This window comes from Erpetoichthys calabaricus, chromosome 4 (genome assembly GCF_900747795.2).
Source record: "Erpetoichthys calabaricus chromosome 4, fErpCal1.3, whole genome shotgun sequence".
In the NCBI taxonomy this organism is placed as follows: Eukaryota; Metazoa; Chordata; class Cladistia; order Polypteriformes; family Polypteridae; genus Erpetoichthys; species Erpetoichthys calabaricus.
The window spans coordinates 205415892-205439592 of NC_041397.2; the positions used below are offsets into that span (position 1 = coordinate 205415892).

A 23701-nucleotide genomic window follows, 5' to 3' on the forward strand; every position below is an offset into this window, starting at 1 on the left:
TTTTTGCTGCAAATAAATGTACCTCTGGGATAACAGTCAACCTAACCTAATTGCATAAATATAAATAACAGATTCTATTAACAGCTCTATAGAGGACATGCTGGCCTGCTAGCACCTAGTTTGAGACCAACCATGGTCATACAGTCACCTGTTTCTCTCTGTGTGACAGTCAGTGGCCTCCAGTTAAGTACTTTCTATATCAGACTTTTTGTTTCCTTTTTTTTATTTAAAATTTTGTTTAACAGTTTAATGTTTTACTTATATTTGCCAGTTGTTGGAGTGAAACACACAATGGCTATATGAAACAAATGCCTTGGAATATGTGTGTCAATAATTATGCCATTGAGTGTATTGCAGACTGCAATTGCACTCTTTTGACTATTGTTGATTTGTATTTAATTTTTAGTTATTTTTTATTATGTAAATATTTAGACAATTAAGGTATCACTTGTACCTTGAATTTGTATATATAATTTATTTATTTCTCTTCTTTCTAAGATTCTCAAGTTCTCAGACTACTGTTCACCTTTAGCTTGTAGTCCTGGAGATCCATTCAAGTTAATTGCACAGGCAAGTGTGGATAATTTCAGTAAGCTTGGAGCTGCCTTTATGGAAGATAGATTACAAATGGATGATGGAATGGTTCCTGATAAAATAGTGTGTAAGTATGATCTGATAGTTTTAAAAATCAAAACAAGTTATCTACTCTTCTTTAGAAAAAAAAAAAATGTCTTTACTAAGCTTTCACTTGGAGAAGAATGAAATGTGCTGATTCATTTCTTCTTGATTGTGCCTACAGGTAGATTATACTACTTTAACTGTAATATTACAGGTGTGATATCACCTTCCCTGAGACAGAAAGAGAGAATGAGAAAGAGGAAAAGATAGACCAGGTAGCCTGGAACTTTTCTTTCCTCTTTCATGATCAGCAAAACATCGCCTATTGATTTGGAGAGATTTTTCTGAACTTTTACCTTTTGTCTATTTCTGTACTCACTCATTGATTCTGAGAAATTATTTTGAGATGCTATGTGTATCTACGGTACTGGCATCCTCACAGCAACACCTACGATAAGTGTGAGAGTTTCTCTTCTCTTTTTCTCTGATTATCATCAGTCCTTACTCCTGTTCTGTAAGTTGTTTCCTTATTGACATTTAAGCCCTTAGTGGAAGTGTACTTTGGACTCATTTTGCTTTCTAACTAAATGCCTCAGTAATCCAAACTGTCCTCCTTGGTGCTAGGGTAAGGGGATGGCTGGGGCAGACACACTTGTAGGTTTGTAAGCATGAAAATCTTGTTTCACGCAGCATTTCTATTGGGTTTAAGTCAGGACTTTAACTGGTTTGCTGCAAATCTTTAATTTTTTTTTCTGAGTCGTTCAGTTGTAGACCTAGATTTTTGTTTTGAGTCATTATCCTGCTCCATAACCCAATTATGCTTCACCTTCAGGTAACTGACTTCAGGTAGCTGATTGGACATTTTCCTTATTTATAAAGTTTCAATAACGGCAAAATCTTCCAGTCCTGTGGTAGCAAAACATCTTTGCCTCACCGCAGTACCACACCCATGTGGTTTATTTTATTTTTTTTTATTTTTTTTTTTGTACAGTAGGTATGATCTGCTTACTGTGAGGTGCTGTTTTACTGAGTAACTAAAGGGGGAATTATCTTTTCATCATGGGCAATGCAACTTAAATATATTAACTAAAAACAAAGTTCTGTCTGTAAATCTATCTGAACAAAGAAATTGTGTTATACTTGATATGTTTACTCTGGTTCCCTTTATCTAATGAAGCCACTCATTGTGACAAATTTATAAAAATAGAGGATATCAAGAAGGGTCAAATGCCTTTACATTGCATTGAAATTTAGGGATTGTAGCCAGAATTATACATAGGTCATGTGATCATACAGTACCTTTTTAGTTATGGAAGTATGAAACGTCATTTTTTCCAGCCCTCTGTCATTCCATGCATCCATCTTCTAATCTGTTTGTTCATTTCAAGCTCACAGTTAGCTGGTGCCAGTGCAGACAGTCTGCATGAGATGCCTGTCAATTTCAGTGCAAAATCATGCACAAGTCCCACACTCACTTTTACTGGGGAAAAACTTAATTGAAGTAACCTAAAATGCATACATTTATGGTGAGGGTGAAAACCAGATTGCCCAGAAGGGAAAAAACCACAGACAATGCAAGCATAATATGTTAAACATGTTTTATTATTGAAATTCTTTATTTTTTGTCATGTTTTTATTATTTTTCTTTAATTGTCTTTTTTCTTAAGCTGTGCAGCTTGAACAGTCTGCTTTGACAGAACTTGAAGAAAATGATCATGTAATTGCTAAGAAAAATAATGTGAATTCTGTGGAGGGAACTGATATTGAAACATCAGAGCATAAACAGATTTCATCAGAATTACTTGAGGAATGCTCTGAGCAGCAAAGTACTTATCCACAAAGAAATGTTCAGCTTGTGGAACACTTTGAAAAGGACCAAAATGAACTGCAAGTAAATGAATTTGAATCCAAAGAGGACCATCATTCAGAAGGGCATCATCTGCATCTGTCCAGCTGCCATGAATGCCTTGAACTTGAAAACAGCACCATTGAGTCAGTAAAGTTTGCTTCTGCAGAGAACATTCCTGATTTACCAGATGATTATGCAGGTTTTGACACTGAAGCAGTGAGCTACACTGTCCAGTCCAAGCGAGTTAATATTAGTGGGAAGCCACCCAACATTCTGATATTCACAGGCTCACACAAAAATGAGGCATTAAAAAAATACCTGCAAGTGAAGAATGTCATTGGTGAGTGCATCAGCATGGACAATTACATAATATATCAATTGCAAGAAGAACAAATATTGAAAGATCCATGGATTGAAAATGCTTTGCTTGTTGTTCTCGCCACTGAGCAACCAATTCCTGAGGATCTGCACAAAAAATTCTTGACCTACCTCTCCAAGGGAGGAAAGATACTAGGTCTGTCATCATTATTCTGCTTTGGTGCAGTGCACATTAATCTTAAAGACTCCCTAAATTCTAAAATTTCTAAGATGTGTTATACCAAAGCTGATGAGTCAGATGTGGAATTAAATGTATTGACGAGTGGAAAAACCTTTGAAAAGGAGACCGATGCTGACAAATTATATGATGTTGAATTATGGGGACATTTGTTGAACAAGGATAAAGACATGATGATTGTTCGCATGCCTTATGGGAGTGAAGGTGGAGAATCTATCTTGTGCCAGGTAAAGTGACTTTGCAATTTGTTTAGCTTTAGTAGTACTCTTTTAAAAAAGCTGACTACAATTTAATACGATTTTTAAGAAAAATTGTTTTCCATACTAAATGCAATTTGTGATTAACAGTGGGCAGTTGGTTTTAGATGTTCTTGAAATGTCAACATTCACTAGATATTTATAGCAAAGACCTTAAAACATGCTGCAAATTAAAAGCAATGTCAGGCTGTTACATTCATAAATATCATGTTCTGTAGTACAAACCTCTCTTCATAGCAGCCACATAGTTTTTTTTTATTTTTGTCGATTAACTGAACAAATGCTTTGTTTCCATGTGAATCATGGAGATCATTTAGAACTACACAAAAGCAGAAAGAGGATAATTATGGTTTTCTTGTACATATTCATCTATTTGAAATTGCAGGATAATAGGCTGTTTCAAGAGACTGTGAAATAAATGTAATTGAGTAATGTAGACAGAAGTAATATAAAATACTCAACTGGCCAGTCTTATAGTGGTGTATCAGCCATGAACAAATGCCTGGTTTTGAAACTGTTTCTTGTTGTTAACGTGGAGAAACAGCTGTTACATATTCATATTCATCATTCTTACACAACATGTTCTTTTCTATAACAAATTATAGAAAATGTTTTAAATAAATATCAAATGACAACAGCTAATAAGAACTAAGCAATTGCAGGGCCATTAGATGGGGAATTTGAATTTTATTTTTTATATGGATTACTGGTACAGGTTGAGTTGTTCAAGAAATGTTTTATTTTTTTAGTTTTGTAGTTTAGTACATAACATGTTTTTCCCCCAAAAGCACTGTGTGTGCTGTCACTTAATTCAAGTTCAGAATTGTCTTTTGAGTTTTAGCAAGAATGCAGGTGTGACTATTAAATTGTCATTAATAAAGTTATTATTATAAATAATAAAGTGATTATAGTCATCTATACTAATAAAAGGCAAAGCCCTGACTGACTGACTGACTCACTCACTCACTCACTCACTCATCACTAATTCTCCAACTTCCCGTGTAGGTGGAAGGCTGAAATTTGGCAGGCTCATTCCTTACAGCTTACTTACAAAAGTTAGGCAGGTTTCATTTCGAAATTCTACGCGTAACGGTCATAACTGGAGCCTACTTTCGTATACTGTATACGGCCATAGCAGGCAGCTCGGTCGCCGTGTGACGCGGTTGCGTCTTGCGTCTTGCATCATCACGCCTCCCTGTGGCTGCTGCGGAAATCACCACGCCTCCCACGTAATTGACTGCCTGCCCATATAAAGCTGTTGTTCGCTGCGGTGTGTGAATTCCTTTCCTTGCTTCGCGAAGGAGGCATTCTTTTCAAAGCTTATCCACAGTTTTATAAACGAGGCATTCTTTTCAAAGCTTATCCACAGTTTTATAAACGAACGAGATATAAGGCCGTCCTTTTTACTTGCTTCGCCAAGGAAGCTAAGGCGCTCCGCAGTTTTTTTTTGTGAAGCGGTCTTTACACATCTTTTTCGCTGTGTTATAAACGAACGCCATATAAGGCACATTTCATCCACGGGTTCTCCGCTGTTTTATTGTTCATTTGTTAAGATTGTTATAGTTATTGTGTAGATATGTTACTCTTAGTTTATTGTTCACGTACCCATTTCCTTTATTTAATCCGCGGCTTCTCTGCTGTTGTTTTCTTCGTTTATATATTTGAATCCCTTTCTTTGCCTGACTGCCTGCCCATATAAGGCGCTCCGCAGTTTATAAGGCACATTTAATCCACGGGTTCTCCGCTGTTTTATTGTTCATTTGTTAAGATTGTTATAGTTATTGTGTAGATATTTTACACTTACTTTACTGTTCACGTACCCATTTCCTTTATTTAATCCGCGACTTCTCTGCTGTTGATCAAGTACCTATTCCCTTTATTCTTCCAACTCTACCCCTATTAAAATGTCTATCAAGGTGATCACCATCAATCAAAGAACTATCACTTACCGAGTGGTGTCTATGCCCAGAGATGGCGCCTGCCTTTTCCATTCTCTGTGTTACATATTGCACGGACATATCAGGCTCACTTTTGATATCCGCAGGGACATTGTGTCTTATGTATTAAATGACAGGGACAGGTTCAAAGTGTGGACTGATGATGGTACAGGAGATAATTATACTACACAGGAGCACTATAAGACTGAAATGCTTAAGCCCTTCACCTATGGTTCTGCATGTGAGTTGATGGCTGTCGCTGAATTGTTTGGTTGTCGCTTTCAAGTGTACCGAAATGGCCAAATATTTTACACCTTTGGAGAACCGTCAGTGCCTCTTAAACATCTTAGATTCACAGGTGACGATTTGAGTAGTGGACACTTTGATGTTTATGAATATTTCAACTCTCAAAAGATGGATGCGAAGTTATTGATGAAGCCAGTTGTATGCTTATATCGATTGACACATACCGAATGTCAGTTCAACACAAATCCAGCACGAGCCGATTATGACAGCAGCAATCCAAGCTGTGTGAACACAGTAAAAAGGAGGCGTATCAGACGTCATGGTAGATTTTCTGATGCAGCTAGATGGAAGCAACTTCGTGCAGCTGCCACCAAATACTCGCAGAAAAATCCACAAGTTAATAAACACGCTGTGCCTAAATACTCAGAAGCACATCCACAAGTTAATAGGGACGCTGTGGCTAAATACTCGCAAGCACATCCACAAGTTAATAGGGATGCTGTGGCTAAATACTCGCAAGCACATCCACAAGTTAATAGGGACGCTGTGGCTAAATACTCGCAAGCACATCCACAAGTTCATAGGGATGCTGTCGCTAAATACTCGCAAGCACATCCACAAGTTCATAGGGACGCTGTCGCTAAATACTCGCAAGCACATCCACAACTTCATAGGGACGCTGTCGCTAAATACTCGCAAGCGAAAGCACAAGTTCATAGGGACGCTGTCGCTAAATACTCACAAGCGAATCCACAAGTTCATAGGGACGCGGTCGCTAAATACACGGAGGCGAATCCACAAGTTAATAGAGCTTCTGTTTCTAGATACGATCTTAATAATGAAAAGCGGCTCATATGAAAACGACAGGTTTGGCTCAAAAAAGCCAATTGTGGATTTGCGTATGACCCAAACATACATTATGAGTCTGACAAAACAGTACACATTGGATCCATGGATGTTCACCGTGACTATTGTCAAGCTCAGAAGTGGAAATGCGAGTCTCCTGGTTTGTGCTGTAACGGTGGTAAAGTCTCTCTCACTCCTTTACGTAAGCTTCCTGACCTTCTTGAGGGCCTGTTAAATGGCGAACATCCTCAAAGTGAGCATTTCTTGAACAATATTCGAAAGTACAACAGCGCATTTCAAATGACGTCATTTGGTGCTAACCAAATCGTTGAGAGAAATTTTATGCCTTCATTTAAAGTTCAGGGACAAGTGTATCACTTGATTGGCAGTCTTTTACCTATGCCGAGTGAGGAACACAAATTTTTGCAAATTTATTTCGTCGGGGACGATGAAAAGGAAGCACAAATCCGCTGCGCTAATTTTTCTGGACTTAACATACCCCTGGTCAAGCAATTACAAAAAATGCTCCATGACTGTAACACTTGCATCCAGGACTTCCACTCAACAATGGACAGTATTTCAGATGATGATAAACACTTCAAAGTTGTCATTCATGCAGACAAAAAACCATTACATGCACACAAAGGCAGATTTAATAAACCCACAGTTCATCAAGTTGGTGTTGTCATCGTTGGGCAAACGTTCAACAATAGAGATATTGTCTTGAAAACCAGAGACAATAAACTACAACGCATTAAGGAAACCCACAGATCCTATGATGCACTTCAATATCCTCTCATGTTCTGCTATGGTGAAGACGGCTATTCTGTGTCTATACCTCAAGTTCATGCTACCAGTAAGTTACCTATGAACAAAACCGTCTCTTCAGCAAACTTCTATTCATATCGGCTTATGATCAGACAACATCATGATAATACTATCCTTTTTCTTCCGAACTTTATTAAATCAGTTTTTAGTTGATATGTACGCAAAAATTGAATCCAAAAGACTAAATTATATCAGACTAAATCAGAAAAAACTACGAGCTGAAAATTACGTTCACTTAAAAGATGCTATTGACAAAAACGACACTGATTTAATAGAACTTGGTCAAGCTGTGATATTACCATCTTCCTTCACTGGAGGACCTTGCTATATGCACGAGCGTACACAAGACGCAATGACATACGTACGTCATTATGGCCGCCCTGACTTATTCATCACATTTACTTGCAATCCTAAATGGCCTGACATCACTGAAATTCTCCTTCCACGTCAAAAACCTCACGATCACCACGACCTTATCAGTCGTGTATTTCATCTCAAGATTCGCAAAATGATAGACTTGCTCACGAAGAGTAACATTTTCGGCTGTACAAATTGCTACATGTACACCATAGAGTGGCAAAAGCGAGGTATTCCACATGCACACATTCTATTGTGGCTAAAGGATAGGATTCAACCAGCTCTCATCGATCAAGTCATCCGTGCGGAAATTCCTGATCCACAGACTGACCCTGCCCTACACAAAATAGTAAAATCCACCATGATTCACGGCCCATGTGGACCTCATAATATCAACTCACCGTGCATGATCTACAGAGTATGCACTAAGAAGTAACCGCGTCCGTTCATCTCAGAAACTCAGACTGGAGAAGATGGTTACCCTCAGTACCGCTGGCGCGCACCTGCTGAGGGAGGTCATACAATTAACATCAAAAGAGTAGATATCGACAACAGATGGGTGGTCCATTGTAGTCCTCTGCTGTCCCGCTTCTTCAATGCTCACATCAATGTCAAATTTTGCAGTTCAGTAAAATCAATCAAATACATTTGCAAGTATGTTAACAAGGGAAGTGACCAGGCAGTATTTACAATACAAAATCAAAATGACAAAGTACAGTAATCCCTCGCTACTTCGCGGTTCACTTTTCGCGGATTCACCACTTCGTGGGTTTTTAAATACAAGTGATTGCCCACCTATCGTGGAAGTTATGTTCCAGACCCATCAGCAACAGGAGAAAATCCGCGATATAGAAAGACCATATAAATAAACATTTTTATAGTTTAAGCCTTAAAATACCCATCCCACATGCTTTAAACACATGTAAACTTATAAAACACACTTAGTTAACACATATGATATGTGTATGTCGGGCTAAGGATATGAGTAACATCTCACTATTATAAAACATTTTAACTTCACGCAAGACAAGACAGTGAGACAGGAAAATTGGTGATGTACAGGCTTTTAAATTATTGACACGCAGAGCGACAAGCAGCACAAAGCCAGCACAAAGTCCACTTCTCCTTAGCGTTCATTCAGCTCCCCACCCCCTTGACAATGCGAAGTGGCAGGAGCGTACTGCGCTTCCGGGGAGGGGGGGTTTGAGCGAAGGTGCGTTCAGCTCTGACACACACACACACACACACTCCTCCTTCCGAATGCGTAGAGCAACAAGCAGGCATTTTGGCAGAAGCAGCACAAAGTCCATTTCTGCTCAGCGCGAGTTCAGCTGCCCCCCTTCACAAAGCAAGTGCAGACACATTGACGTCTGATCGCTGCGTGCAGTGTGCAGTGTTGGTCTGAGGTGTTTAAGAATGTAGAAAGTGTTTAAGAGCATAGGAAGTGTTTATAAGAGCGTGGGAAAGGTTAACAAGAGAGTGAGAAAGGTTTATAAGAGTGTGGGAAGGGTTTATAAAGCCTTAAAATATGTATAAATAATAAAATAAATATAGGTCACTACTTCGCGGATTTTCACCTATCGCGGGGTGCTCTGGAACGTAACCCCCGCGATAGGTGAGGGATTACTGTATCTTGATACGAAGCTGGTCGTTACATTAGTAGCTCTGAAGCAGCCTGGGGCATTTTCTGTTTTCCCATTCACGAACGTTTCCCTCCGGTCGTTCATCTTGCTGTACATCTTGAGAATGGACAAAGAATTTATTTCACAGAAGGCAACGTTGCCGATAAAGTACACAATCCACCACAAACCACCCTTTTAGCGTTCTTTGACCTTTGCAAACACGATGATTTTGCAAAACAACTTCATTATAATGAAATTCCATCATATTATGTGTGGGCAAACAACATGTTTCGTCGAAGGAAACAGGGCAACCCTGTACCAGGACATTCGGGAATGAAAAAGGATAATGTACTGGGACGGGTCTACACTGTACACCCAAATAACTCTGAATGCTACCATCTTCGACTGCTGCTCAACAAAATCACAGGTCCCACATCTTTCAAATCTCTCAGAACAGTTGATTGTGTCCTACATCCGACCTATAAGTCAGCCTGCAGGGCACTCGGTTTATTACATGCCGATTACATGCCGAACTGGTACGAGACTCTACAGGAAGCTGCTCTATCTCGCTCACCTCAAAAGATCCATGAACTGTTTGCTGTCATGTTGGTGTTCTGCCAAATGGAAAACATAAACACAGCATAGCAGAAGATATTAGGAGACAGACTGAAAGAGATCATATACGAGCGGAAGTCCACCAGTGGTTAAATTTGATCTATAACAACTGTCTACAGTTGCTTGAAAACTACGTAATTGGTATTGGAGGTCAATCTCTTCATCATTACGGTTTGCCTTCACCTTTAACAGAACTGGCACAACTTACGTCAAATACCGAGTACTTGAAAGAGACATCTTACAACACCTCGCAATTGGCCAATATAGTCACAAATAACGAGCGGTTGCTAAATAGTGACCAAAAGTCAGTTTATGAGCAAATCGTGAGCAGTGTTACGTCAGCCACTGGCACAGTGTTTTTCCTTGATGCTCCAGGAGGAACTGGTAAGACATTCCTAATAAACCTTCTCCTTGCAAAAATCCGAGCAAAACGTAACATTGCCATAGCTGTGGCTTCTTCTGGCATTGCTGCAACTCTTCTAGAGGGTGGCAGAACTGCTCATGCAGCTTTCAATCTGCCTCTGAACCTCAACCATACTGAATCCCCCATGTGTAACATATCAAAGCAAAGCAACATGGCTAAAGTGCTGCGACATTGTCAGCCTATTGTCTGGGATGAATGCACTATGGCACACAGAGCAGGTATTGAGGCTTTAGACAGGACCCTCCAAGACATCCGAAACACCAACAAACTTATGGGAGGCTTGACAGTGTTACTGGCTGGAGACTTCCACCAAACCCTACCAGTCGTGCCCAGAGGAACACGCGCTGATGAAGTTAAAGCATCTCTGAAATCTTCATACCTATGGCCACAAATCAATGTTGTTACTTTAAAAATAAACATGGGAGTTCATTTGAAAGGCGACAAAAAAGCCGAGGAGTTCTCTGCTCTTCTGATGAGTATAGGTGATGGCACCTTCATACAAGAAAATCGTAAAATAAATATTCCTACAAATCTCTGTCTCATCGTGAATACCTTACAAAGCCTTCATCAAAATGTTTACCCCGATCTACGAAATCTCCACCAAAATGACGTGTCATGGTTAAGAGAGAGAGCTATCCTGACATCAAAAAATGACATGACTACGACTATAAACCACATTTTACTTCAAGAACTACCTTCAGAACCAAAAACATATCAATCTGTTGATTCAGTTGTAGAAGTAGAAGACGCGGTACATTATCCGATAGAGTTTCTCAACACTCTAAATCCTCCAGGCACTCCTGAGCATAATCTCATTTTGAAGGTTGGGGCACCAATAATGTTACTGAGAAACTTACAGCCACTGAAACTTTGTAACGGCACGAGACTTCAGGTCACATCTCTACAAAACAACCTAATTGAAGCAACTATTTTTAAAACAGTTTTTATTCCTCGCATCCCCGTTATACCATCTAATCTCCCATTTCAATTCAAACGCATTCAATTTCCAGTAAGGCTCTGCTTCGCAATGACAATAAGTCTCAAGGACAAACACTACAAAAGGTTGGCATTGATTTGAGGCAGGATTGCTTTTCACATGGCCAACTGTATGTTGCATGCTCAAGAGTAAGCTCAGCGCACAGCTTGGTCATATTACAACCGGAGGGACGAACTGACAACATTGTATACAAAGAGATCCTTAACAAATAATTTTTTGTATATTTTCCCTCAGTTTAAAAATGTTTACCTTTTTCTTAATAAAAATATTCAGGCAGTATTTCGCCGCTGCGAAGCGCGGGTATTTTGCTAGTTATTAATAAAGGCCACAGCTTGATGCATTTCCATGTCAATAGAGAGGTAAGTAAAAGATCCTCTTTACATTGAAAATGAAGCTCTTTAAAAGGTGCAATTGAAAACAAGTGCATTTGTATTACCCTCTCACTTTCAGGTGTACTGTAGCTGGCATAGAAAGTACAATCCAGGTGTATAATATTCTTACATTCTTGTGAAGAAGAGGCAGAATCTATACTAATAAAAGGCAAAGCCCTCACTGACTGACTCACTCATCACTAATTCTCCAACTTCCCGTGTAGGTAGAAGGCTGAAATTTGGCAGGCTCATTCCTTATAGCTTACTTACAAAAGTTAGGCAGGTTTCATTTCGAAATTGTACACGTAATGGTCATAACTAGAGCCTCTTTTTTTGTCCATATACTGTAATGGAGTGCAGAGGCGGAGTCGCGTATCGCGTCATCACGCCTCCTACGTAATCGCGTGAAAAACAAGGAACAGCCACAAAGAGCGCTGAAGAAAACATTCATTACACAATTGAGAAACAGCGGAGAAGCTGTGTAAAGACAGCTTCACAAAAAAACAGATCCTTAACAAATTGTTATTGGTATATTTTCCCTCAGTTTAAAAAGGTTTTCTTTTCTTCTTAATAAAAATTTAAAAGCAGAACTTTGCCGCTGCAAAGCGCACCTGACTTTATTGAAAACAAACTAAACTTGCAGTGCCGCTATTCAATGACGCGCCGCTATTCAATGACACTTGCCTAACGCCTGACTTTATTGAAAAGAAACTATATATGTATATATATGTATATATATATGTAGATATGTATATATATATATATATATATATATATATATATATATATATATATATATATATATATATATATATATATATACAGTGGTGTGAAAAACTATTTGCCCCCTTCCTGATTTCTTATTCTTTTGCATGTTTGTCACACAAAATGTTTCTGATCATCAAACACATTTAACCATTAGTCAAATATAACACAAGTAAACACAAAATGCAGTTTGTAAATGGTGGTTTTTATTATTTAGGGAGAAAAAAAATCCAAACCTACATGGCCCTGTGTGAAAAAGTAATTGCCCCCTGAACCTAATAACTGGTTGGGCCACCCTTAGCAGCAATAACTGCAATCAAGCATTTGCGATAACTTGCAATGAGTCTTTTACAGCGCTCTGGAGCAATTTTGGCCCATTCATCTTTGCAAAATTGTTGTAATTCAGCTTTATTTGAGGGTTTTCTAGCATGAACCACCTTTTTAAGGTCATGGCATAGCATCTCAATTGGATTCAGGTCAGGACTTTGACTAGGCCACTCCAAAGTCTTCATTTTGTTTTTCTTCAGCCATTCAGAGGTGGATTTGCTGGTGTGTTTTGGGTCATTGTCCTGTTGCAGCACCCAAGATCGCTTCAGCTTGAGTTGACGAACAGATGGCCGGACATTCTCCTTCAGGATTTTTTGGTAGACAGTAGAATTCATGGTTCCATCTATCACAGCAAGCCTTCCAGGTCCTGAAGCAGCAAAACAACCCCAGACCATCACACTACCACCACCATATTTTACTGCTGGTATGATGTTCTTTTTCTGAAATGCTGTGTTCCTTTTACGCCAGATGTAACGGGACATTTGCCTTCCAAAAAGTTCAACTTTTGTCTCATCAGTCCACAAGGTATTTTCCCAAAAGTCTTGGCAATCATTGAAATGTTTCTTAGCAAAATTGAGACGAGCCCTAATGTTCTTTTTGCTTAACAGTGGTTTGCGTCTTGGACATCTGCCTTGCAGGCCGTTTTTGCCCAGTCTCTTTCTTATGGTGGAGTCGTGAACACTGACCTTAATTGAGGCAAGTGAGGCCTGCAGTTCTTTAGACGTTGTCCTGGGGTCTTTTGTGACCTCTCGGATGAGTCGTCTCTGCGCTCTTGGGGTAATTTTGGTCGGCCGGCCACTCCTGGGAAGGTTCACCACTGTTCCATGTTTTTGCCATTTGTGGATAATGGCTCTCACTGTGGTTCCCTGGAGTCCCAAAGCTTTAGAAATGGCTTTATAACCTTTACCAGACTGATAGATCTCAATTACTTCTGTTCTCATTTGTTCCTGAATTTCTTTGGATCTTGGCATGATGTCTAGCTTTTGAGGTGCTTTTGGTCTACTTCTCTGTGTCAGGCAGCTCCTATTTAAGTGATTTCTTGATTGAAACAGGTGTGGCAGTAATCAGGCCTGGGGGTGGCTACGGAAATTGAACTCAGGTGTGATACACCACAGTTAGGTTATTTTTTAACAAGGGGGCAATTACTTTTTCACACAGGGCCATGTAGGTTTGGATTTTTTTTCTCCCTAAATAATAAAAACCATCATTTAAAAACTGCATTTTGTGTTTACTTGTGTTATATTTGACTAATGGTTAAATGTGTTTGATGATCAGAAACATTTTGTGTGACAAACATGCAAAAGAATAAGAAATCAGGAAGGGGGCAAATAGTTTTTCACACCACTGTATGTATATATATGTGGATGTGTATATGTATATATGTAGATATGTATATATATGTATATGTATATATATGTTTACATAACCTCTTTAACACACTACTTCTCCGCTGCGAAGCGCGGGTATTTTGCTAGTTACTAATAAAAGACATCATATGACTTTTTTTTTAATCTCTTCTTTGCATTGACTGCATAAATGCATTTTTATATGTAATAAGGAGTTGATTCACTTCACTGACAGGTTAATAGGATCTGTACTAGCCAGTTTTGATTTCCTTTTCACATCTGTCTGTTTTGTTTTCTCACTGTGCTTTGAGCATTTGGTTCTTAGAAATATTGTAAAAATCCAAATTAGTGTTGGATTTTTAATATGACATTAAACTAAAGAGGCATCATGCATGCAAATTGTTATGGTCATGAAAAGATTATTCACCAATGCCTAAAACTGAACATTTGAGGTTGGGACGGCACGCTGAAACGCAAGTGCCGTGTCTGTGGAAGACTGCTTGTCCGTTGCCGAGGCAACCACATGTTCGCAGTGCAGCCGCATAGCACCGCAGAAACAACTACATGATCGAGATTGTGCTATACTCACCTGTTGCCGATAGGTGATGCAAGGGACATTATAAAGGCAGGGAATGGTATAACTTTGCCACTGACCTGGCCCTGACTATGCCCGTTCGCTGTGTCTGTGTATAGGAGGGTGGTAGCTCCCACTGCAGTAAATAACCCTGCTGTTCCTGTTTCAAGTTGAATAAAGCTAGTCTTGCTAAAGTACTGAGAGTCAGCCTCATGTTTTGCGGTTCAAGACAGTGAGTCATGCTTCACATCATACCAGGAGTGGGGTCTTGCACTAATGAAACCCCAAGAGGCATGTGATATCCCGATACCAGTGGAGCTAAATGAAGCTTCTGTGGGCGCTTCCAGTCTTCATACTCCCCTGGTAAAGATGGCTCCCTTGCAGGACCCTGTTTTGCTTCATGCACACAGCAACATAGATGTGCTGGGACAGGGGAAGCTGGCTGGCTATCGTGGCCCCATTTTTAACTGGGGAGGCCCTACAGGTTTATGTGAAACCTTCCTCCCGAAAGACTTTGATGATTATGACTTCTTGAAGCAACAAATCCTCCTCCACACAGCTGTGAGCCCGGTGGTCAAGGTGCGCCAGCTTAGTCTGTGGCATATTGATCCCAACTGCCCCATATACGAGGACAGATCCAGGGCTTAGTGGACCTGATTCAAAGCTGGATCCACGGAGACACTTTCGACCACATTGTGGAGAAGCTTGCTATTAATGCAGTCCTGTCAGGTATAGATGAAAGCCTTTGTGACGAAATGGTATAGAACGACGTCCACATGCTGCTGGATCTGACCTGCAGACTAGAGGGTGCACAAACCACCTGGAAACAACAGGGCTACCCAGGCTTGACCCCAATTTTGATCCAGCCAGCACAGACCTCCAGGGTCTCCAGCGCTACTGGTGGAAGACACCATAGTGGGAACACCATAGTGCAGACTGAACTGGGACATCTGGCTCAGGAGTGCCACCTCCCATCTGTGCAAACAATGGGTATTGGTCTGGCCCAGGTATGTGGCTCGCAAGTTTCCCCCAAGATGTTAAAGATGTTAAATTATGTTAACCGGACGGGAATTCTCGGCACTATTGGACTCTGGTAGCGACTTGCTCTGGCAGAGCCCTTATAAGACCACAGACAAAGTGAACATCCGTTGCATCCATGGGGACATTAAAACTTATGAGACTATATTACTCTGTGAAATTTAAAGGGAAGAACTTTAAGGTTTAGTACTGCCATATGAGACACCTCACCTACGCCACTCCTGATAGGAAAAAGGAATACCCTCTTCCCATGGGTCTTGGCCACCTGCAGAGCGCCTTCCCCCATAGTGTATAGAGAAGGGCTCACCGCAGACAATGTCAGTAAAGGGACCAGGTTTGAAATTGAACAGAAGTTGTCCAGCGAGGTGGGGGACAAACCCTCAAGTGAAGACCTGGGACAGCTGGCAGACTTTTCCATGCCGTCACATGCACCAACAGCTTCCCCAGACCCAACACTCAATACGAACCCGGACAAAAATGAAGTAGCAGTGGGAGGTGAGTGAGATGCTGCATTGGACACGGAGGAAGCAAAGACTGCCATCCAGACGGAATTTGCTCACCTGTACAAGCCAATAGCAACTTGGATTTTGCATTCAGACGAGCTCACGTTGCAAATGACTCTTACTATCGAGGACAGAGAGGACCCAAATTTTAAAACACATTTTTTACTTAAGGATGGTTTTCTGTATCGGGTGATTTTTGATTGTCATGGGTGATGGTTGTATCAAGCAGTTGGTAGTGCCAAGTGAGCATAGGGAGGAGGTTTTAAAATTGCTCACAGTCATGTTTTGGGGGGTCGCCTCAATGCGGAAAAGAGGTCTGTTCCGACTGTCAAATAGTTTCCGCTCACAGACCTGCCAGGGCACTTCTTGTACTGATGCCTATTTTAAACGTCCCCTTTGAGAGGGTAGGATTAGATATTGTTGGCCTGCTTCCCAAGAGTAAAAGTGGCTTTCAGTATATGCTTGTGTTAGTTGATTATGCCACAAGATACCCAGAAGTGGCTGTGCTGTGTTGAGCGGACGCCCAATCTGTTGCAAAAGCACTCTCAGAAATGTTCATGCATATTGGTATCCCTCGTGAGATTTTGACTGATCAGGGCATGCCCTTTATGTCTCGCATCATGAAGCAGCTATGTGAAAGCTTTGCAATTCCTCCTGTTAGCGGTTAAGGATTCTCCGCAGACGTCTACTGGGCTGAGCCCTTTCGAACTACTCCTTGACCATTGACCAGGTGGCGTGTTAGACATTTTATAAGAAGAGTGGACATGGACTCATTTGACACCTCGAGGGGGCAAGTTTGTCGACCGAGTTATGTCACTGTGGGAAGGCGCAGAAACGTGATTATGACAAGACAAGTAAACTTCGCAAGTTTAAGAAGGGGGACTCAGGTGCTGGTGTTGATTGCATCTGCATAAGTTTCGGGCTGAGTGGTTGGGTCTGGCATTCATTGAAGAGCGCATTTCACCCTTGAATTATAAAGTTAGGATTCCGGGTTAGCAGAAGCCCATACAGGTTTTGCATATTAACCTGCTGAAGGAGTGGCACGAATCGTGTAAGGTCATGGTCACTTCCGCAGAGGTCCCTCAAACAGAAGTTGCTATAGGATTTGCTATTGGTGATCAAGAGGAACTCCATCTTTTCAGCTTGCCTGGCTGGACAACAATTGCAGAACACAAGATCATAACACTGCCCATTTTTACTGTACAGGTACCCCCGTATTGTCTGCCAGGGGTGATAAGGAAGGTGATCTGCGAAGAAGTTCAACAGATGCTTCAATTAGGCCCAATCGTACTTGTCTCAAAGCCTGACGGTTTGGTTCGGTTCCGTATTGATTTTAGGTGTTTGAATAGGATTTCCAAGTTTCATGCATACACAATGCCACATGTGGATAAGCAGTTGGAGAAGTTTAGGCTGGCCTCATATATTTCCACCCTAGACCTCACGAAGGGATTTTTGCAAGTTCCCTTGGAGGAGTCCAGGCTGTGAGAAGACTGTGTTCGCCGCTCACGACAGGCTATTTGAATTTGCGTTGCTCCCTTTTTGTCTCCGTGGCTCACCGTTCATGTTTCCACGGATGATGAACCAGATCCTGCGCCACCATTCCGCGTATGTGGGTGCCTATCTTGAAGATGTTGTCATTTTCAGTAATCTCATCTTGTCTGTCTTTGGGAGGTACTTGACTGTTTACAGCTAGCGGGATTGTCTGCTAACCCTATGAAGTGTAGGCTAGGTATTTCGGAAACCAATTATCTGGGGGAGGGTTTGCTCAAGCCTCAAATGGGCACGGTGGGGGAGGTGATTGCATAGACACATCCCGAAACACAGAGGCAGGTTTGTGCCTTCCTTTGGCTTGCGGGGTACTACAGATGGTTCATTCCCAACTTAGTGCATCAGACCGCCCCCATCACTGACTTGACAAAGGGCAGAAAGAATCATTGTGTTGTCTGGACTGACGCCTGTGAGAGAGCCTTCTTGGACCTAAAAGCTGCTTTATCATCGTTCCCAGTTCTGCACAATCCAGACTTTTCAAAGGAATTTATTCTGCAAACAGATTGCAAGCGGTTACAGTTTAGGAGCGGTGCTCTCACAGTGTTTTGAGGAGGAAGAACACCCCATCACGTTTCTCAGCAGAAAGCAGCTACCCAGGCAGCGTAATTATTCACCTATTGAAATGGAGTGCTCGACGATTAAGTGGGTGGTGAAGACCCTCTGTTACTACCTCTGTGGACAGCGGACTACGCCCCACTTCAGTGGCTGTACAAATAGAAGGATATGAATGCCCAGCTCACTTGGTGGTGTATAAATAAATCAAAAAAGTGAAGAAGAGAAAATTAAGTAAATAAATAAAACTGTTAGTGAATAGGAAGGGAAATAGCAGAGGTTAGGCAGATAAGACTGTAAAATGGCCTAAAAAGATCATGATTATGGATTTGGATTTTTTTAAAGAGAAATTTTAATTAAGTTCTTTCAAGTACCCATCTGAATCTGCCTCTTGTCCAGTTAGTAATGATTCTATGGCTTCTGAATTTTCTGAGGAAGTCAGTTGTTAATATGATTAACTTTTATGTGAAGCTTAATATTGTGGTATGCTGTACAGTAATCCCTCCTCCATCGCGGGGGTTGCGTTCCAGAGCCACCCGCGAAATAAGAAAATCCGCGAAGTAGAAACCATATGTTTATATGGTTATTTTTATATTGTCATGCTTGGGTCACAGATTTGCGCAGAAACACAGGAGGTTGTAGAAAGACAGGAACGTTATTCAAACACTGCAAACAAACATTTGTCTCTTTTTCAAAAGTTTAAACTGTGCTCCATGACAAGACAGAGGTGACAGTTCTGTCTCACAATTAAAAGAATGCAAACATATCTTCCTCTTCAAAGGAAACAGAGAGGAAAGCAAACAAATCAATAGAGCTGTTTGGCTTTTAAGTATGCGAAGCACCGCCGGTACAAAGCTGTTGAAGGCGGCAGCTCACACCCCCTCCGTCAGGAGCAGGGAGAGAGAGACAGAGAAAAACAAAGTCAAAAATCAATACGTGCCCTTTGAGCTTTTAAGTATGCAAAGCACCGTGCAGCATGTCGCTTCACGAAGCAGCTGCACACAGAAGGTAGCAACGTGAAGATAATCTTTCAGCATTTTTAGACGAGCGTCCGTATCGTCTAGGTGTGCGAACAGCCCCCCTGCTCACACCCCCTACGTCAGGATCAGAGAAAGTCAGCGCAAGAGAGAGAGAGAGAGAAAGTAAGTTGGGTAGCTTCTCAGCCATCTGCCAATAGCGTCCCTTGTATGAAATCAACTGGGCAAACCAACTGAGGAAGCATGTACCAGAAATTAAAAGACCCATTGTCCTCAGAAATCCGCGAACCAGCAAAAAATCCGCGATATATATTTAAATATGCTTACATATAAAATCCGCGATAGAGTGAAGCCACGAAAGGCGAAGCGCGATATAGCGAGGGATTACTGTATATAGATTATGAGGAAAACTCAATTTTTGTCACATTTTTATTGAATTTTATTATATTCCTTGAATGTATTGTTGTTCTTGTTTAGTGGTTAAGCTAACCTCCTAATATCTTTTATGGTAATTATAGATTTGTTTTAAAAATTTACATTTTTATCAGATTTAACCTTAATAAAGTAAAAGTTGTTTGCTTCGTCAGTTTGGAAACTGGTCTTTGTTTTTAAATAGAGATTTTGGGTGGGCAAGATTTGTAAAAGAAGCCGATAGCAGAAGTCCCTGAAATATAGTTGATTTTATTAAAGAAGTTGTTTTGTGAAAATAAATCCATCCATTTTCCAACCCGCTGAATCCGAACTCAGGGTCACAGGGGTCTGCTGGAGCCAATCCCAGCCAACACAGGGCACAAGGCAGGAACCAATCCCGAGCAGGGTGCCAACCCACCGCAGGACACACACAAACACACCCACACCCACACTAGGGCCAATTTAGAATTGCCAATCCACCTAACCAGCATGTATTTGGACTGTGGGAGGAAACCGGAGCGCCCGGAGAAAACCCACGCAGACACGGGGAGAACATGCAAACTCCATGCAGGAAGGACCCGGGAAGCGAACCCAGGTCTCCCAACTGCGAGGCGTTTTAAAATGTAATTTTCTCCTTCATTCATTTTAAAACATTGCTATGAATGCTTTGATAAATGAAGGAAGAGCAAAGATTATTATGGCTTCAAAGTTTGGAGATTTAACTGAAAAGAGCAAATTAGCAAGTTGTCTATAGCTGTGTTACTCAGGAGAGAAAAAATATTTTAATTTTGCTGAAGAAACCTAAATGAACCTGATGGTTAATATTAATTTTAAAGATGTCTTGAATTATTGAAGCATTTTAGCTAAAAATGTCACAGCTGTGAACTGACAATAGTAGAGCTGAAGATCGTTTTGTGTGTGTGTGGTTGGTTGTGGAAGTAAGGAAAAAGGTTAGCATAAATTCACTGTTATCTCAGTCGGGTGTTAAGTATACAGTATGAACTAAAAACAATTTAATTTGATATAGATTGAGTTGAGAGAAATACTCACCCATCATTTCTTAATTGTAGTTTAGGCTTAACTATAATACAGAATGTCTACTGTAAAAAAATTGACATCTTCCTTTATAGAACTATATGAGATATCGCTTTATTTCCTTTCTTTTCAAGATTTAGACTTTTTATTAGGGCTGGGCAAGTTAATGCGTTATTATTTTATCTCGCGTTAACGCAGTTTTTGTTATTGTTATTTTGAAAGCCTCAGTCTCGCTAGTGATCGATTAGAGATCAGTGATCTTCATGTTACAGTGCTTTTCGATTTGCTTTTGATAGAAGGAAAGTTAGGTTTGTTGTTTTAAACTCGATTCCCTGCGCATGCACGAGTAACAAAGAGCAAACAGCTTCTAAAATGGCATGTGGAGAGATACCGAAGTGAATGTTCAAAGCAAAATAAACTGTGGATGACTTTTTCATATTATCGCTGATTCGGACTGTGATTTGTCGGACCCCGATTTTGATGCAAGTGATCTGGAGATGTAGATCAAAAACGAAAGTGAGGTACCAGCATCTGCTGATCGGTCCCCAGCTGATCGTGGTGCTGAACACGTTTGTGTAGCTGATGCACCTATGGCAACATTCGCCTGGGAGGACAGACACTTTCGATGACAGAATGTAGAAACCATGTTTTGTCTCACTGCATCTGTCACCTCCACGCACCTGTCTCACATAGACAGCCAGGCAGCCAACCCACCGTGCATTCCTGCTGGCCGTTGAGCCACCCCCTGCGTTGCCGCAAACTGCAAACAGGCGCAGACAGCAGGCAGAACAGGCGGCAGTAGACGTTTTATATTGATTTATGTGTGAAACTATTGCTTTGTGCGCTTTTCAGAAAACTGAGTTATTTGGAAAAAATATTAGCCTTCAAAGAGTTGCTACTGAACATAGACTGTTTATGCTTCTCCCTGATAAAAGAAAATATTTCTGCTGGTATCTGTTCAGATGAAAAAGAAAACAGATTTAGAAATGTTAACTTGTTGCTCGGAAGGTGCCTATTATAATGTTGTGATTGTGGCTCTGGACTCAGAAGGTAACATGTTTTCTATAACAAACTAGATAAAACGTTATTGCCCTGGCAGTGGCAAATAGCTTTGGTTTTATATTCGATTTGATTTCATTAATGTTTATGTTGAGATTTACAAGAAATATTTTAACTGCTACTACGTATGTAAAGGGAATACTGCTGTTAAAAAGCACCTTATTTGTTTAAAGTTTTTGCAAACCAAATACACGCAATACACTACTGTTGAGTTCATTATTGAATTTTGCACATAACAATGTGATTGTTGTGATTATCTGCAATTAAAAATTTTAATCGCTGCCCAGCACTACTACTTATATTCCAACCAATGCAATTTAATGCAGCTCAAAATGTGTGATTTTTTTTTTTCTTTGTGTTTTATGCACTTGACATAGGTACTTGTTTTGCCTACATTTTGTGATCTACACCTGGGGCCTCATGTATAAACGGTGCATACGCACAGACATGTTGCGTACGAACCTTTCCACGCTCAGATCGCGATGTATAAAACCTAAACTTGGCGTAAAGCCATGCACATTTCCACGGTAACTCATACCTTGGCGTACGCAATTTCTCCCCTCGGTTTTGCAGACTGGCGGCACCCAGCGTCAAAGCAGTGCTACTGTTCCCGTGTGATCACCCCTTTCTTTCTTAGATCCACATCCACGGCGGCGGCTTTATCAAATACACTGAAATTAACCGCATATCGTTCATAAATTTAATGCATCTGATTGTAATTAACCTGTAACAATATAATGGTCCACAGAATGGTCAAACTACTGTTCCTGTGTGCTCATCCTTTCTTTCTTAGCTCCACATTCCTGACGCGGCTTTATAAATACACTGCAATTAACTGCATATTGTTTATTAGTGTAATGCATCTGATTGTAATTAACCTGTAGCAATATAATGGGTCAGGGAATAGCCATAGTATTCCAAATACCATAACTGCTTTAGCGTTGTTACGCTCACTGCATCTTGTTCTTCTTTTTGCTGTTCCCGTTAAGGGTTGCCACTGCGGATCATCTTTTTCCATATTACTCTCACTGCACCACTCGTATTTATATCACTGTATCTGAGTGTGAATCACAGCAGCAGATGATCGGAAAGAGAATTATCGGTATACAGTTTCAAGTACACACTACGTCAACCACGGCAAAAAGCGTCAAAGCCTTTCCTGTACGGACCTCGCGTTTCAGAAACAGTTTCATCCCAATAACTATAAACGCACTCAATCAGTCCATCAAGTGCTCCTTGTAGAACTGTTTGTACTTATAAGTACAATCACCTCACTGTAAACTTGCACTACAGTTATAATATTGCACAACCTGCACTACTTTATAAAGCGCGTATGATGACAATATCATTTTTAAGATGAAATGCAGCAAAATATGTTGCTTATAGTATACAGATAAAACTTTAACTTCATTTAAATAATCTGTATTGTTAATAATTAAACATGTGAGGACACGGTGCCGCAGCGTATAGTTCAAGGATAGCTCCTGCCTTGCGCTGTATTCTTGCTGGTGCTGACGCGACACTGGAAGGATAGACGAATAGAATAATTAAACATGTACTACGAAGATATTTCAATGTTCCTTAAAAGTTTTGAAGAATCTGCGTTCTAAGCTTACAAATGGCTTAACGTCTATTACAGAGCTGATTGTGTGGCGATTGGAGAAAGAAAAGTATGGACAGGAATTGGAGGTTAGTACGTTTGAAAGAGACAGTACTTCTGTAATAAATTATTTCATCGAAGGTCCACGCACCTGTCTCACATAGACAGCCAGGCAGCCAACCCACCGTGCATTCCTGCTGGCCGTTGAGCCACCCCCTGCGTTGCCGCAAACTGCAAACAGGCGCAGACAGCAGGCAGAACAGGCGGCAGTAGACGTTTTATATTGATTTATGTGTGAAACTATTGCTTTGTGCGCTTTTCAGAAAACTGAGTTATTTGGAAAAAATATTAGCCTTCAAAGAGTTGCTACTGAACATAGACTGTTTATGCTGCTCCCTGATAAAACTGTAATTTTCTGTAATAAATTATTTCATCGAAGGTCG

General features: G+C 40.6%; 1 protein-coding gene across 2 annotated transcripts in view; it reads left to right on the plus strand.

Moving 5' to 3' along the window:
* The window catches only part of hlcs (holocarboxylase synthetase (biotin-(proprionyl-CoA-carboxylase (ATP-hydrolysing)) ligase)), a 246349-nt gene that overhangs the window by 13565 nt on the left and 209083 nt on the right, over positions 1-23701 (plus strand). For both annotated transcript variants that reach the window (XM_028800229.2, XM_051926839.1), the window contains exons 3-4: positions 499-661; positions 2286-3250. In XM_028800229.2, the coding sequence (XP_028656062.1) occupies positions 499-661; positions 2286-3250 (1128 nt within the window). The remainder of the gene's footprint in view (positions 1-498; positions 662-2285; positions 3251-23701) is intronic.